Genomic DNA, 16,656 nt, shown 5'->3' with positions numbered 1-16,656 from the left:
CACCTTAGTACTTTATCAAATTTATTTCAATAGAAGATGCTTGTTAGGGGCACCTGGGTGGCTCAGTCCTTAAGTGTCTGCCTTCGGCTCAGGTCATGATCCCAGGGTCTTGGGATTGAGCCCCACCTTGGGTTCCCTGCTCAGCGGGAAGCCTGCTTCTCCCTCTCCCACTCCCCCTGCTTGTGTTCCCTCTCTCGCTGTGTCTCTTTCTGTCAAATAAATAAAATCTTAAAGGAAAAAAAAAAAAGACGCTTGTTAGAGGAGGGAGGCAACGTAGAAGGTTTTGCTGTCCGAGTGTGTTAGCAAGGAAACCAGAAATGCTGGAGGTGGGCAGGAGGGCGCAGCGGTGGGGAGGGGTCCTGGCGAGATGATCCTGAGCGCCTTCCAGATCCCATGTGCCGTGAAGAGCCACTGCGGAACTTCAGTGGGAGAGAGTAATACAGTTTAAATAGTATCGGACGGACGCAGCCGTGGTCGTGATGTTCAGAGCAGGCTGGCCGGGGCGGTGGTGGTGACTACAGGTTGAGGAGTAGATGGCGTTCATCTGGTGTGAGGTGGCAAGCATCTCGATTCAGGAGGTTGCAGTAGGATGAGAGAGCATGCGGAAAAGAGTGTCCTGGGAGGCAGTCCAACTTAAGGTATTTGGGAATGAAAACCTTTAGTGTGTCCTGGTGTTTGGGCCCAGCTCTACTATTCGAGGGCTTGGAATAGAACAAAAAGTTACGGAGTCCATGCCACCTCCAAGTTTGAGAAGCGCCTGACTTATAAGTAGAACTTTGCAGTGGAGGGTAGGGAAATGTAACTGCCGTTCAGAACTTTATTATCCATTTTCTCCATTAGCAACATTGTCTTACTTTGTTTTTAGGGTCCTTGCAATCATCACTGAGCCTCTCAAATAACTTAATTATCTTCATATGAAAAGTCCATTAAATTAATTGACTGAAAAAGATAAAATTGCCCTTTAGAAGGTTCTTTTGTTTTATGTTCTATAAGAATGCTTGCTGGGGGGCACCTGGCTGGCTTGCTCAGTAGAGCATGTGACTCTTGATCTTGGGGTCATGAGTTCAAGCGCCACAACACCCATAAAAATGCTTCATGTTACAATTTGTATAATCCTTCGGCTACATAGTGAAGAAGTAGGATGTAATGGCTTCCGCTCTTTTCCCTTCTCCTCCGCCACAGCCTTGGGTGCTGGTCTAACATTGTTTTGTTAGCTTGCCCCCATGATAATTCTCCTCCCTCTTCTTAAAAACCTCCATGCTAAAGGACAATGTAGAGCATTCTTTCTTGCAATAGATGCTAATTGTGTTCTTAGTCGGGATCTTGCTGTCATAGCCACAATCACTGTGCCATTGTGCTGGGAGTCTGGGTCACAGTAGTTACTGTGCCGAGAGATGAATGCTGTTTACTTGGGATGCGTCGTCGCCTGCATCTGTGGGTGAGAACACGCAGTTACTGTAATTTGCCTGGCAAGTGATCAAACATCATCTGTTTAGCAAGTCAGCCGTCACAAAGAGCTGTTGATCTTTTTTTTTTAATATAGAATTTTAATGAGAAACTTGGAGTCCTAGAGTTTGGAGGTGTGAAAGCGGCTAACCCCAATCTTTCAGTGTATTTGGGGATCAGGTTTACATATCTAGAAGTTCCGGGACTGGGAATGCCAGCTCCGCGGGTCTCTGCTCTGGCTCAGCTTGAGAAGAGCTGCTTAACCACACGTAGTTACGTACTGGGTAAGTGAGGTGACTGGTGTGAGTTAGGAACCAAGCTTCGCTGCCGCAGTGGCCCCTTGCGGACACTTGCGAGTTCCGAAAGAGGGGTCATTGCGAATGCAGTTTCTTTGCCTAGCTCTTTCGCCTACAGAAGGAAAAGGTTTTTTGGGTTTTTTTTAATTTTTTTTTTTTGGAATGGGATGGTACTTATCTCAAGAACTCTTGCTTGAAATAAGAGGAAACGTTTTGCTCTTTTAAATAACCTTGGTGATATTTGCAAGGATGTTAAGAATCCCAGTTTTGGAGCCGATTATTTTCTTGACCCCCCACATCCCATGGTGTCTCTCTCTTCACCCCACTGCCCATTTTTAAACACTTTCTAGTTGTCCGACTGACTGCGCATTAGCAGTGCTCATTAAAAGTGGTCTGGGGCATGCATGTCACAGTGGCCCTTTGTATACTTGCTCCTCCAGGTTTGTCACATTTCCAGCAAATACCCAGTTATTGCTTTAAGTGAGGTTTAACCTCATCTATATTTCTGAGGTGTTCCCTCCTGTCCTGCTTACTAGTACATGTCAAAATGATTGCTTTTCAGAAAAATGGATGTTCCTAGCACAGTAATTTGCATCCCTTGAAGGGAGAGTACGTGGTATTTGGTGTGACTTAAGTTTTTACAGTTTGAGGTCTTTTTCATGATCTCAAGAACTTAGAAATAGCAGCAGGGGTTGGCAATTTGGGAGGAGGGAAATACATTAATTAGGCCAGGTGAAATGTAAGAATTAGATCATTTGCCCATTGTAGGTAATACTCCTTTTTGTTACTTACTTTAAAGGATTAAAGTAATAGTATATGTCATCCTACCTTTAAATGTTACACAAGTAACACATGTTCCATACAGAAAATTTGGAAGATATTTTTTATTAAAAAAATACCCAGCAAATCACCAGTTAATCTCTATGCCTGCCATCACAAATAGCTGTCATTAAATTTTGTAACCTTCTCCTGTGGTTTTGTTATTATTTTTCCATAAGGCTTGTTTTGGACTCAGGGCAGCCATTCAGAAAGGCAGTCGTCCTGTTAAGTTTGTCTGTAAGCCAAGAGCACCAACATTTTCTGATACAAAATGGGTTGAAAATTAATCTTAGGAAGGAAAAATATAGTACTGTGTATAGTTACTACTAACATTCCCCACAATTTTTAATTTTAAGGTTTTTTTGGACACTCACCTTTTATATTACTACAAAACATTTAAGTCCTTGTGCAGAAATAGAGTAGGAAAACAACATTTCCAGTGTAGAAACTCAAAACAAGGTTTCCTTGTTACCCAGGCATATTGGCTTTAATCAAGCTGATTACTAATTCTTAAATGGAGGTATCAACAGGAATTCACAAATGGCCTGTTTTTACATGTTTCCGCCTTAGATAAATGGAAGTCATTTAAGATATCTTTATGAAACGTTGCTTTGTCTTTTCAGTTTTTTTTTTAACCTCTGCCCTTTCTCCCTCTGACCAGTCAGCTCCCGGGTAGCTAACTGCTGTTGTTTATTTTCTGCTTCTGTGACAGTGAGCCGATGGCGGAGTCTCTTCTCTTCAAATGTCTCACTGGCTTTTCCTTACAGTCCTGTTGCAAGACTCAGCCCATATAGCAATGGCATTAATACTCCCAGCTTCTCTAAAACCTCAAATAAAGCAATACTAACACCTGAGAGAACAGGTAATCTTTCAACTTCTTGACTAGCTGCTTGCATTGTCAGTAAGAACAGCTTAAGTACCCTCTTTCCCTGGAAAAGTTGAGGGTGATCCTGCAATGGAGAGTGCGTGCTGCACACTGACTCTGGGTGCAGAGAGGAGGGCGCCCTTAATTTGCTTGAGCACCGGCAGGCAACGTGCTGTCCCTTGTGTGTCGTCGGCAGGTTTTCCCTGGTTAGCGAAGACCTGCGTGTCTGGTGACCTTTCCAGACACCTAGTGTGCTTTCAGCATTAAATGTCGAACTCAGTTCAGGTATTTCCATTATGATTCAGGAAGATAAACCTTTTGTGTCTTTGGTTTTTTAAGTTATATTTTTCTGATAGCTTTTTGTTTTTAAAGCCAGGGCTACACAGAAGAAATAGCCACAGTACCTTTTTGTGAGATGAAGTTCTCTTCCTTTCCTTATTTGTGTCAGCGTTGGTGTGATTCCATTCCTACAGCTGTTCTCCCTTTGGGTCCTTTCTTCCTTCGTTCTCTTACCCAAGCCATTGCTTTTTTTACTTTCGTGGGTGACTACGGGTCTCCTGTGACTACTGGGCTCTGTCCTTTATTAAGGTTTTGGATATGCTTCTGTGTATATATGCGTGCCTTTTCTGTGTGATGTTCTTGTACCTATTCGAAAAATGGACCAGATTATAATTTAATAATCAATTACTACCAGAGACAAGCATATCTGATTATTAATTGAAAGTGAACATGGATATGTATTCTTATATAATGCCTTTAGATATATATCTAATGGGATGCAGATTTCACCACTGGTGAGATAGATATATATATATATATAGTTTTTTAATATGGTAAAAAATAACTATCTACCCTCAATAATTTTTTTTTGGTGCGTAGTACAGAGTGATTTTTTTTAAATTGTGAAAATTGAATTTGAAAAAACAAATGGTTTTGCATATGTGAATTATGAACATGTGAAAGATATGCATATTGTCTTGCTGGTAAATGGTGACGTGTTGGTCACTTTTGGGTGACCTGGAACTAGGGAAAAAATTGCTGACTTGATACAGGAATTGTTAGGCATGATGTAGATATCAGTTCGTCAGGCTAAATAATAAACGTATTTCCTTTGTGTTTTAGGTTACACCTCCAGGGGCTCCCCTCTCAGTCCCCAGTCCTCTATAGACAGTGAGCTGAGTACTTCGGAATTGGAAGATGATTCTATCTCCATGGGATATAAGTTACAGGATCTCACTGACGTTCAGATCATGGCTCGTCTCCAAGAAGAAAGTATGTTCTTTTTAAAGTAGAAAACTTCTTAAACTAGAGGCTTCTGCTTAAAATGTAAGGAGGTAGGGAGGCTCGGGCATTTCTCCCCAGGTAATGGGTAAACATTAGATGCTTTTTCTCATACTCCCCTAGCTTGTAGGTGGGCCAGTTAGTGCTTCTCAGGCTCTTGTGGGCATCGGAAGGTGTTAGAACATACAAAATACGTTATATATAAAGACATTGATCAGAATACATTAATATAAAGACATTGTGGTATAGCTACTGTGGAAACCGTTTGTCCATTTCTTAAAAAACTAAGCATGCGATTTTCATAGGCCCCAGTAAGTTGCCTGCCGGTTGCAGTCTTGGGCACTTTTCCCAGAATAGTGGAAATTTGTGTTCACACAAATAGCTGTACATGTTTGTGGTGCTTTATTCGTAATAGCCCCGAACTGGCAGGAACTCAGATGCCCTTCAGGCGGTGCATGGTTCATGAGGCTGGGGCGCCACATACCCTGGAGTAAGTAAGTATTTGTATCAGCAGTAAGGAGGAGTGGACTGCTGATGCAGGCGGCGTCTTGGATGACTCTCCCAGGAATAATGCTGAGTGAGAAAAGATGATTTCATACTGCCGTAATTCCATTTATATAACATTTGAGAATGAGAAAATTTTAGAAATGGGAGGACAGATGAGTGGGGGATGGGGGTTAGAGACAGGATGTGGGATCTCGGGAGGGAGGTAGCTGTGGTGATGAAAGGGCAGCACAAGGGATTTTTGTTGTTTTGTGAGTTTTCGGAGTTGTTCAGTATTTTGACACTGGTGGTAGATATTTGATCCTACATTTGATCCTACAGATCCTAAAATGTATAGAACTTAATACTTACATGTACCTGAGTAAAACTGGGAATATCTAAACAAGATGGATTTATATCACAATATCCCAGTTGTCATATTATTCTGTAATTTTGCAAAATGCTACCGTTAGGGGAAACTGGGCAGAGTGCACCAGCAACCTCTCTATTAGTTCTTTGAACTGCATGTAAGTCTATAGTTATCTTAATATAGGCTCAGTTAAAATGCATTGATAAACTTCTCAGGATAAATAATGGTAGAAGAGAAGATAATTGAACTGGGACAGCTTATCACTGGTTCTGCAGTGAAGTTAACCAGTCATCTAGGAATGAACTACTGCAAGGGTATTATAAGGACATCAAAACGCACAGTGAGCTGCCGAGCACTGGATGGGGTTAGGCTTGTTCTGGAATTACCTTTTCAGGTCAGCATAAAGTAGAAACAGCCAACTATCCTTTCATTGAAGCATGGCCATTTCCTGCTTTCAGAATTAGTCAGGGCTATTATGAGAAACACTGTCATGCTTATGGAGAGTTTAATAAGATAACATTCTGAGGGGCAAAGTGATGGTTTTATGTTATTCAGTAGTAGTAAAATAACAGCGAGTTGTTCTGAAAACATATGGCTAAACGATTAATGTCCTTTCCTTCTTTAAAAAAAATTGTGGTATTGGCAATGACGTGAATAACTAGAAACTTCCAGTCTATTTTTAGATGGTTGTCATTTGGGCTGACCCAAAACCATTGAAGTATTGAAGTGTCAGGATGCTTTGAAAAAGATAATATTAGTAACAAGTAGAAGAGAGGCGACCTTGTAAGAGAATATTTTGTACCCCAGGTTTTGAACTTTGTTTGCTTTGACTTTGAAAGCTGGGGATGAGGGACAGGAGTTCTCCTCCCTGGAAGGAGATTTGATTGTTTTAACTGTCTAACCCATAACATGCTATTCATAATGATAATGAGTAGCTTCTCCTAGGTATCTCTCCAGATTTCAGATGGGATCATTTGGGGGTATTGACAGACACTGACCGATGAACTGTGGCAGTATATTTAGTCTTCTCTGGAATCGGGGCAGTCTTTTTACAGAACAGTACAGCCTAGTATTAGACACCTGTTTGTTGGGTAAATGTGTCTGTTTTCTTGGGACTTAATAAACTATGAACAGGATAATGGGTCTTCATTTGAACTATTTGTCTAGAGCACGTTTTCTTCTGATACTTAATTGCAACTTGATTTTTGCTAGACTGAAACATCTCCTGAGGCAATACCGTTCCTTGTTGTCCTAGGTCTCAGGCAAGATTACGCTTCCACCTCAGCATCTGTGTCCAGACATAGCTCCAGTGTGTCACTGAATTCAGGAAAAAAAGGGACGTGTAGTGATCAAGAATATGATCGCTTCAGTCTGGAGGACGAGGAAGAATTTGATCATTTGCCACCACCTCAGCCTCGTCTTCCAAGATGTTCGCCTTTCCAAAGAGGCATTCCCCACTCACAGACTTTCTCCAGCATTCGGGAGTGTAGGAGGAGCCCCAGTTCCCAGTATTTTCCTTCAAGTAATTACCAGCAGCAACAGTATTACTCACCTCAAGCCCAAACTCCAGATCAGCAACCAAATCGGACCAATGGAGGTAGGTTACGTGTGCCCTTCGGCGTTTAATGTGCTTTGATCTTTCATGTGTGATTAAGAAATGGTTTTAAGGTCAGTGTAAATAATTAGTAAATGTTTCCCAGATTTATGAAGTATGTCTTCAAGACCTGATCAGTTTGGTCTAAGTTTAAATCTAAAATTGCCCAGCGTCTGATGATATGTCCCAGATTTACAGACCTACGGCTTCAGAAAACACCACCATGAAGTAGCCAGCACCGAACGGGCCATGCGTGGGGGGTGTCTGTGCGGCGGCTTGGTCAGGGCAGGACGGGACGGTGGTGCTGTGGCGTTCACCGGGGAGCCCCGTGAGCTGTGGCTCCTTACCTGTGCCTCACCCCAGTCTCTCCCGGCCGTTCCTGGCACGGAGTGATGCAGGGGGAACATGCCCATCCAGATTCAGGGCACGTTTGGATGTCTTTCCTTGTGACATCTAGAAGAAAGGTCTGTGTAGCAGGGGGGATAAGGAGGCTGATACTTGGCTTGATAACGGGAAGTTGATCTGCCCCAACGTCAACATGGAGGGTCAGAGAACGTGTCATCTCTGGTATTTTTTCCTTTCTCCCTCTTTGCCATCTGTCTTTCTTCCCCACTCTAGGACTTACAGTCCTTGACCTCCAACACGCTGTAGGGAGAACAATCATGTACTCTCCTAAGCCTGGTATGCTTTTATACTAATGACCAGCCAGACTTTTCACACACAAATCCCATATAATATGGAGGAAAAAACCAGATTTATAATTACAGCGTCTAATTATCATATAGCACCATTTCTGGGCCCAGGAGTGATTAAGCAGCTCACATAAAAGTACTGCAAGGCCAAATACAGATTGTATTTGTGATCACCTGTCACCATGTTTTTAGTTTTCATCTTTTCTTCTTCTGTACTTGTATCTTTCATGCTGACTGAGAGATCATTTGAAAATATTGAACATTTTAGTCATAATTTCCCTTTTAGGACCTTGAGATTTCAGATTTGAAAGAAAAAAGTGGCAGCCAAGGAATGTCATAGTAACTCCACTTATTAAAGCTCATCATATCAGAAAAGCGGTGTATTCCATGTGCTTAATGAAAGTCGGCCTCGTTTTAAACTTGCGGAAAAGGGCCCGTAGAATTGTTGCAGTAAAGGTTGTCAGGTGTCTCAGGACGCCCCAGCCTCGCTGCCCAGCAGGTGCCAGCTCGGCATCTAGAGCAGTGTTGTCAGCAGGTCATCGTTTTACCTTAGAAAAGTGGTTTCACCTTACACGAAACACCACGATGAAAAGGATTCGGTTTCCTGGGAGCTGTGCTATGATGGTTCCCATTAGGAAAGCGGAGACCTATCACAGCTTCGTGTCCCGACCGAAGTGGTTTTGTTTTTCCTAAACGCTCTGGTCTCCACATACAAAGGACAACAGCCTACAACGGCAGTCGTCTGCATTGGACTAGTCTACTTAACTTGGCCGTGAGGGCACAGTCTGGAGTCCAGTCCCGTCCTCCCACTTAACGCCTTTTACAGGTTTCTCGGGTCTGTAAACTTGGATTTCCTTGACTATAAAATGTGGCCAAATAATACCTTTTTCTTGGAAAACTTAGGTATAAGTTCACATCAAACCATCTGGTGGCGTATTCTCCCAACCTAAGGAAGAAATGAAACAATGACCATTATTTTGCCTAGAGTAAAAGTACTGAAGAAAGGGAATAAAGGTTGTCACTCTCCCTTCCCACATGCCTTTTTTTAAGAAATAGGACTCACTGGGGCACCCGACTGGCTCAGTCGATTAAGCGTCCCGCTTTTGATTTCGCCTCAGGTCATGATCTCGGGGTCGTGAGACGGAGCCCCGCGTTGCACTCTGTGCTGGATGTGGAGCCAGCTTGGAATTCTCTCTCCCCCTCTGCCCCTGTCCCCCCACCCCCAGTATATAGATACGACTCAGATAGCTGAGCCTCCATTTGTTACCACAGAATATCATTTGAACAAAATTGTGAAATAAGAATGGTAACTTTGAAACTATCAAATATCTTTCTAAATTACCAAAATAATACAGATAGAAGAATTGTTAAATCATTGATTCATTTAAAAATAATTAAAAAGAAACCAGAAATGCGTATTTATGTTTATTGCTGCCATAGCTCCTACACCGCCTAGATTCAAGAGAGGGCTCTTCAAAGTTGTGGGACGATTTATAGGGGATATAGAATCAAAAGGAGCATATTTGGAATAATTTGCCAGATGTGAAAAATGACTAAATCTTGTAGGATCTTTACTGAATGTCAAGGGAGCTGATTGGGCAGGGATTGTCGGTGGCATGATGTAAGCACTGTTAGCCCAAGGCCCTCCCTTGTACCCTGTATTGATTGTGGAAGGCCAGATCGGATTGGTAGGTAACCGAGTATCTCCTTTATTGCCAAAGATTCTTTAGTCTGTGTTTCCTAGAGTGGTAAGTCTTGCTGCTACTTTAATATGAGAAAACTCATTTGAATTCTTTCCTTGGCCTATTCCTCCAGTTTCCCTGCTGTGTCTCAGTACTTGAGGATAAATTACTGTTTTTTTGGGAAGATAGAAATAGAGTGTTATTTTTGATTCCTTGAATATTAAAGTATATATGGTCATTAATATGTTCCAGATTGTTTGACAGGAAAGTGTACCTCATTTCCAGATGATCCCTAACACAGCTTGGAGATCACAGCTTAGCTCCCGGAGGAGTCGTTCTAAATGTTTACACTTGGAAGCCTTTATTTTTAAGAGCATATTTCAGATTTAAAACTTCGTGGAACTGACTTGATGCTCACAGGAATAAAGATTGGTTTTGAAAGGCAGATGCATCTAGATGAACAGACTAAAAACCTATCCACCACAACTAAGGTGTGAACCTTGATTGATTGTGGTTTAGGGGGAAAAGCTTATGAAAGACATTCTTGATGTGTGGAAAATTTTGTGTATGGATTATTAAAAACTGTTGTTAATTTGTTTACATGTCATGACAGTATTGATTCGATAAAATTTTCAGATTTAAAATTTAAGGGGAAACAGTGGCAGCTAAGGAATGTCATACTGACTAATTTATTAAAGCTCAAACTACCAGGAAGAAAATATATTCCGTGGGCTTAATGGAAGTCATGGTGGCATCATATTAAAATTGAGGGAGAGGGCAGTTAGGGTTCACGTGTCAAGATGTCTGCAGCTTTTATGTGGCTTAACAACAGCAAACAAGTGTATATGTATGGAGGTGAATTAATTATGGCAGAATGAAAACAACTAGTATATCTAGGTGGAAAACATACAGATGTTTATGATACTACTTTTCAACTAGATACATGAAAACTTTTATGGTAAATAGTTTGGAAACTTAGAGGTACAGAAACACAATTCTTATTCTCAATAGCATATAATTCTTTCCCTGTGCCGCCCTTCAGCCTAAATATATATAGTCAAAGTAATTTAGTCTTGCACTGATAGCGGCTCACTTTTTATGCCAGTTATTGTGATTCAGAAGATCTAGATGTCGACTCTAAGATTTATTCTCTCTCATTTCTCCTACCCCACACCCTCTGCCAGCATACACCTAAATAACATTTGCGGAATGTATTAAATGCCTCCTGCCTGCAGTTAGGAACTTTTTTTTTTTTTTAAGCTTTATTTATTTGACGGGGCGGGGGAGGTGGAGAGAAACAGAGAGAGAGAGAACGCACACGCAGGGGGAGAAGCAGAGGGAGAAGCAGACTCTCCGCTGAGCAGGGAGCCCAATGCGGGGCTCCATCCCAGGACCCCAGGATCATGACCTGAGCCAAAGGCAGATGCTTAACCGACTAATCCACCCAGGTGCCCATGGAGTTAGGAATTTTAACAAAAATTTGGGAATATAAGACCTGTGGTTGTTAAAAACAGGCCTCAAGGAGATAATGAGGAAAGTGGTCAAGAAATCTAACAGTCCCTGGCAGTATCTGAGCATAATTTCTCTAGAAGTATGCACAGAGAGTGAGGACCTGGTGTGGGGGTCGTAGGTATCTTATCTTGGAGCTATATAGAAGAAGTTAGCTAGGTCGATTAGGATTCTTTTTGGTCTCCTGTCCTAGTGCTCTTTATAATTTCTTGTTACGCTTTCTTAGGCTTCTTATGTAAGTATACTTACTATACTTGTTTAATTTTCTTTCCCCTAGACTACCCCAAGGAGACAAAAATTGCTGGACAGGGCTATAGCCCTGTTCCTGTACAGCCGGGTATAAGTAATGTAGAATGAGCAGTGCAAAGGGGGGGGGGGGGGAAGAAGAGATGAGTCTGGTTTTGCCCTTGGGACGCATTTTGGATTAGTGTTCAAGTACGTCATTTGTACTTGAAAGTGACCACAAACTTGTGTGTCCTGATATGTGTCTCTTAGTGCTTCAGGGCATATACCAATAAAATTGAAACTATCTTGGTGAGTGAGGCGTGAGTGAAAAGCATGAGATATTACAATGGTTTATGGTCCTCCGAAGTTCAAAATGTTTCAGAGTTTCAGAATGCTGTTTTCAATATTTAATTTGTTCCATCTGGGAGAAACAAGATTTAACGTTAAATTTATTTTAGGTTTTCTTCTTAGGCTCGATAATGGAAAAAAGATTGCGAAACCATGGCCTAGACAATAAAACTCAGAGTCAGGGAGTGTATCTGTAGTTCACTGTGGTATCCCCCACATTTCCGAGCGTGCCTGGCATGGAGCCATGTGCACAGTGAATTCTCATGTCCCCGTTCATTCGTTCACTCCACAAAGTGGGGAAGCGTGGCCAAGGCGGGGGGTGGGGGACCAGCATGTCACAGGTGCAGGAGAATGTGGAGCATTTGGGAACTTGGCTCATCCGCTGTGGTAGGCGAGTAGACTGAGGGGTGGCAGTAGCAGGAGATAAGGCTGGGGAAGAAGGACAGGAGCTGATACCTTGGTCAGCCATGCCCAGGGGCTTTCAGATGAAGGTGGGAGAGTAATTGGAAGGTTTTAAGCGGGTGACTGGGAGTGCGCTTGTGCTCGAGGAAGAGTGGAGCAGGCTGTGTGGAAGATGGGTCAGAAGAGCAAGACAGGGTGCATGGAGACCAAGTAAGAGGATATCGTGAAAATGTGGGTGATTACGTGGTCCGAACCAGATGAAGTGGAAGAGTCATTAACTCTTAGGCAGAACTGACAGGACTTGGGGCTGAGGGTATAGAAGGGAGGTGAATCTGAGGAGATGGCCCTGGTTTCTGGATTAGAGGACTTGCTTGCTGGTCATGGTGTAACCTGCAGGTCTGAGTAAGTGTAGAAGGAGCTGTGTGTAAAGGGGAGGAGGGCATGAATCCAGTTTTGTACTTGAGCACGGAGTTTTTGCTTAGCATGCAAATTGATCCTTTGTTTTGTGAGCTTGCGTGAGTGACCTGTTACACGTACTTTAGTTTGGAGCGCCCCCCCCCCCCCCCGCCCCCGCATTGAATTTACAGCGCTGCACTGAGGTCTGTGGACGGCTCTCTGCTGCCCCTTTGTGGCAGAACACGGACTCAGCAAGGAGAGTGACACAGAAGCCGTCTCTCTTTCAGGTATCAGAAGTTTAGGGGCATGCTCCTAGTTAAAACTTTCCAGAACTTAATGGGGTCATAGTGATGTGATGAGTGGGTATCTCAGAACACATCAAGGTAGAATTTTAATCATTCTTTCTATTTTGGTATGCTAGCAAAAGATAAAGTGTTGGATTTGACTCTTCTAGGTTTTTTTGTTAATACATAACAATTTCTAACTAAGTGGCTATCAGATGATTCTCTAACCTCACTTTGATACAATTTTATCCACTTACTGTATAGAAACAAATAGCTAATTGATTAGCTAATCCCTACTTCTTTTTATAAAACACTTTAAAAAAAAAAGTTTATTTGGTAGAACCTTTCTGGAGAGAGTGTATTCTCTATACAGAAGGTTAATTCTGTGGTAGCTTGTTACCGTTCATAACACATGTGATGATTTTTATCTGTTATTGAGCTTACTATCATTTATGTTTACTTTTGAAAGCTGGTAATTTAGTTGGCATAAGCCGTATGATTTTTAACTAGAATTCTTTTCTCTTTTAGACAAGCTCCGGAGAAGTATGCCTAATCTAGCTCGGATGCCAAGTACGACTGCTGTCCCTAGCAATGCTGGCTCACCAGTCACCGTGAGAAATAGTCAGAGTTTTGACTCGAGCTTGCATGGAGCCGGAAATGGGATTTCAAGAATACAGTCTTGCAGTAAGTATGACAATTTGTAATTTTTTTTAAGTAAGTTTTAGTTGTAACACAATTAGAAAAATCTTACTCCATTTTTTTTTCTTTTGAGGACGTAGCAGGAAACTTTTCTCATGACTTTTTTTTTAACTTCACCAGTACAGTTTAGTATTTTCATCAGTGCATATGTTAATGAATTAATAATTAGTAAATTATATTTAATCTTCTCTATCCAAGGATAGCAGAAGTACTACATGATGATTAATGTGTTCACTCATCATATAAACAAAACTTACCTGTGTTTTCCTCGCAGATCTGCCCCTTTCTAGCTATATCTGCTCGATGCCTTTACTCTGAAGAATGCATATTCAGTCTCGCTGTCACTTTGGTCTTGTTGTTTACCAGTCCAGAGGTTTGTTCTTCCCAAAAGGAAGTTCTGTTTTAGTGTGTAGAGTAGTTATTTACCTGCCCCCTTTTCAGCTTACCGCACAGTCTGTCGTTCATTCTCCGTACGTTTTACCCAGCAGTGAGCAATGCGGTGAGCGTGAAATCTCATGTTCATGTGTTTTTATTTTGTGTGGGGATGTGATGGTTCCAGTTGTCCCCGTCCCATTCCGACTCATGCTGTTTATGTGGGTAGTCCCCTGGGAGGCGGACTGAGGGTCAGAGTCCCAGTAATGATGTGGCCCAAACGTAGGAGCCCCGATGTGTGTTCAGAGTGGGCTGGCCAGCAGTCATCAAGCAGATGTCTAAATCTGCACCCAGAGGGGTTTGAAGCCCTTTTCCCTCGGATTCCAGTTTGGGGGCTCAATTGGCATTTTCCCCACACGTGACGGTTTTTCATTTCAAAATGGCAACATTTACTGAGCACGAGGAACTGTGCTAACTGGTTTATATCTAATTTCTGGCTCAGTTCTGCCAACAACCCTATGAGGTGATTTCTGTCCTTGTTCCCATTTTGCAGATGAGTAAACAGATAAAGTAACAATTTGCACAGGGCCATGCAGGTAAAGGAATAGAGCTAGAAAACTGTTCTGATGACCTCAGAGTTTGTCTTTTAACTACAAACATATTCTGACTCTTGTGTGCCATTCTTTCCCTTTCTGTATGCAGTTTGTTGCTCTTTACCTTTATCCTACAGCCCAAACACCACACACCCTTATGAAAAGGCTCCATTGATGACCCTAATAGACTTCCCCATAAACCCCTGAAGCAGATCTGGGATGGATTCAATTTTTGGTGCTTACCTTTTTTTTCCCCCTAGTGTGTCATATTTCACAGTCTTTATATTTATCTTCCATACTAGCTCATCAGATCCCTCTGGGCTTGGGCCCTAGCTTAGCTGATTTTCTGCGCCCCATACCTGGCACCCTGCCTGTATTTAATGAGTTTGAATGCATGAGTAAATGAATGCCACAGGGCCACATCTTAGGCCTTGATCTGTTAATATTGGAATTAACGACTTGTGTAAAGACACAGAAGACAACTTATGGAATTTGCTAATGGTGGGAAAGGGAGAGCTACTATTTCACATGAGGCAGCTGGGGAAACCGGCCAGATCATGATGACATTTGTCGTAAGTACACAGTTCTCTAGTTGAGTGCAAGAGTCAAAAGTATTCGTGTAGAATGGGAAAGTATAGTTTTGACAGTAGCACATGTGGTCATGATGAGGACTTTTTGTTAACTCTGACTCCATTTGGGTTAATAGCATGATTTGAGTGTCAGAACAATGTATGGAACCCAAAATAGAATGTCCACAACAGAGAGTGGCCGGTTTTGAGGGAAGTGCTCAAAGGCTAATGGGGATATGTCAGAAGTGCCCAGTAACCAAATCTGTGACCACTGAAGCCAGGGAAAAAAATTAATTCAAAAGGATTCTAACCAGTAGAGCAAAATAAATAATTACAGTTCCACATTTAATAGACAAAATACATAAACAGAGAAGGGGAAATTTTTCTTTATAGAATGCCCATTCATCAATGTAAAAAGAAAATGTTTGAAAGTCAAGCAGTATAACAAGATAACGAGAGAAGAAAAACCGTTCAGAGCACTGCTGTGTAAGAGAAGGTCAATCATACGCTTCTCTCAAATCTAAGGATTCTCTTCTCATTTACTTTTATTCGAAAGCATTCCAAGTGATTATTTTCTATACAATCTAAGTTTATATCCTGCCGATCCCTAGTTCTGGGCCATTTCACTTCCTGGGAAACACAAAGGTAAGATAACATTGAAAAGGTAGTGTGATACAGAAGGAAAACCACTGGATTTGCAGTTAAAAAAAAAAAATTGAGTTTGGGTCTTAATCATAAGTTCTTGGATAAGTTATGTATTCTTTCTGATTCTTGTTTTCTTATTTGTACAATTGGGATTTTGTCTGTTTAACTCATCAGTTTTTCCACTTTTAAAATACTCGAGTATAGACATTGTGTATACTGTGTTTCCTGAGTAACTTGTGTAATTTCATTTCGAATGATAATGATTGGGACATCAGTGAATCTGTAGATAAATTTTAGGAGAATGGACTCTTCATGATATTCTTCTAATTCATTAACATGGCACCTCTCTTCATTTAGATCTTCTTCGATGTCTCCCAGCAAAGTGTTTGTAGCTTCTTGTATGGAAGTTTTCTGCACCACAGTTAAATTTATTTCTAAGTATCTGATTTTTTAAAATGTTTTATAGGTAGTGTTCTTTTAAATTTTAGTTTCTGCTTTGCTGATATTTAGAAATAGTTGATTTTTGTATTTTGATATTGCATCCAGTGACTTTGCTGACTTCATTTATACTGATGGTTATAGAATTTGGAATATACCTTACATAATGAGTGCATATGAACACTGAAATATATTCAAGAATGTTCACAAAACCCCAAACTGGAAATAACCCAGCCTTTCATCATTGGGCAAGCAGATTGTGACATTCATACAACCAAATACTACATAGCAGTGCAAACAACATGGTTGAATCTCAAACACATGATGTTGAGTGAAAGAAGCCCAAGAACGTACTGTATAATTACATTTATATGAAGTTCAGAGTAGGAATAACCAATTTGTGGTGATAAAGTGAGAATAACTGTTACCATTATGGGAACAGTGAGTGGGAAGGGGGATGAGAGCCTTCTGGGGTGCAGGTAATGCTCTATATCTTGGTGTGACTGGTGGTTCCACAGTGTGTTCACTTTGAAAATTGAGTGCTAGACTTAGGATTTATATACTTTATATGTATTATGTTTTTCAAAAGAAATTGAGCCAAATTCACATTGAATTTTTAAATTTAGATTTTTTTCTGAGCAGTTTTAG

General features: G+C 41.4%; 1 protein-coding gene across 2 annotated transcripts in view; it reads left to right on the top strand.

Moving 5' to 3' along the window:
- The window catches only part of SLAIN1 (SLAIN motif family member 1), a 54,424-nt gene extending 37,774 nt beyond the window's left edge, over positions 1 to 16,650 (top strand). Inside the window, exons 3-6 of one of the 2 annotated variants that reach the window (XM_064585963.1) lie at positions 3,274 to 3,423; positions 4,549 to 4,698; positions 6,816 to 7,157; positions 13,221 to 16,650. In XM_064585963.1, coding sequence (XP_064442033.1) covers positions 3,274 to 3,423; positions 4,549 to 4,698; positions 6,816 to 7,157; positions 13,221 to 13,396 — 818 coding nt within the window. In that variant the 3' untranslated portion in view covers positions 13,397 to 16,650. The remainder of the gene's footprint in view (positions 1 to 3,273; positions 3,424 to 4,548; positions 4,699 to 6,815; positions 7,158 to 13,220) is intronic. The other variant, XM_064585964.1, reaches the window with a different exon arrangement.
- The last annotated feature ends 6 nt before the right edge of the window (positions 16,651 to 16,656 follow it).

Source organism: Mirounga angustirostris, unplaced genomic scaffold, assembly GCF_029215605.1.
Source record: "Mirounga angustirostris isolate CCGP_5_RB_7025 unplaced genomic scaffold, mMirAng1.0.hap1 SCAF_3, whole genome shotgun sequence".
NCBI lineage: Eukaryota > Metazoa > Chordata > Mammalia > Carnivora > Phocidae > Mirounga > Mirounga angustirostris.
This window is presented reverse-complemented; position numbering and strand designations above follow the sequence as displayed.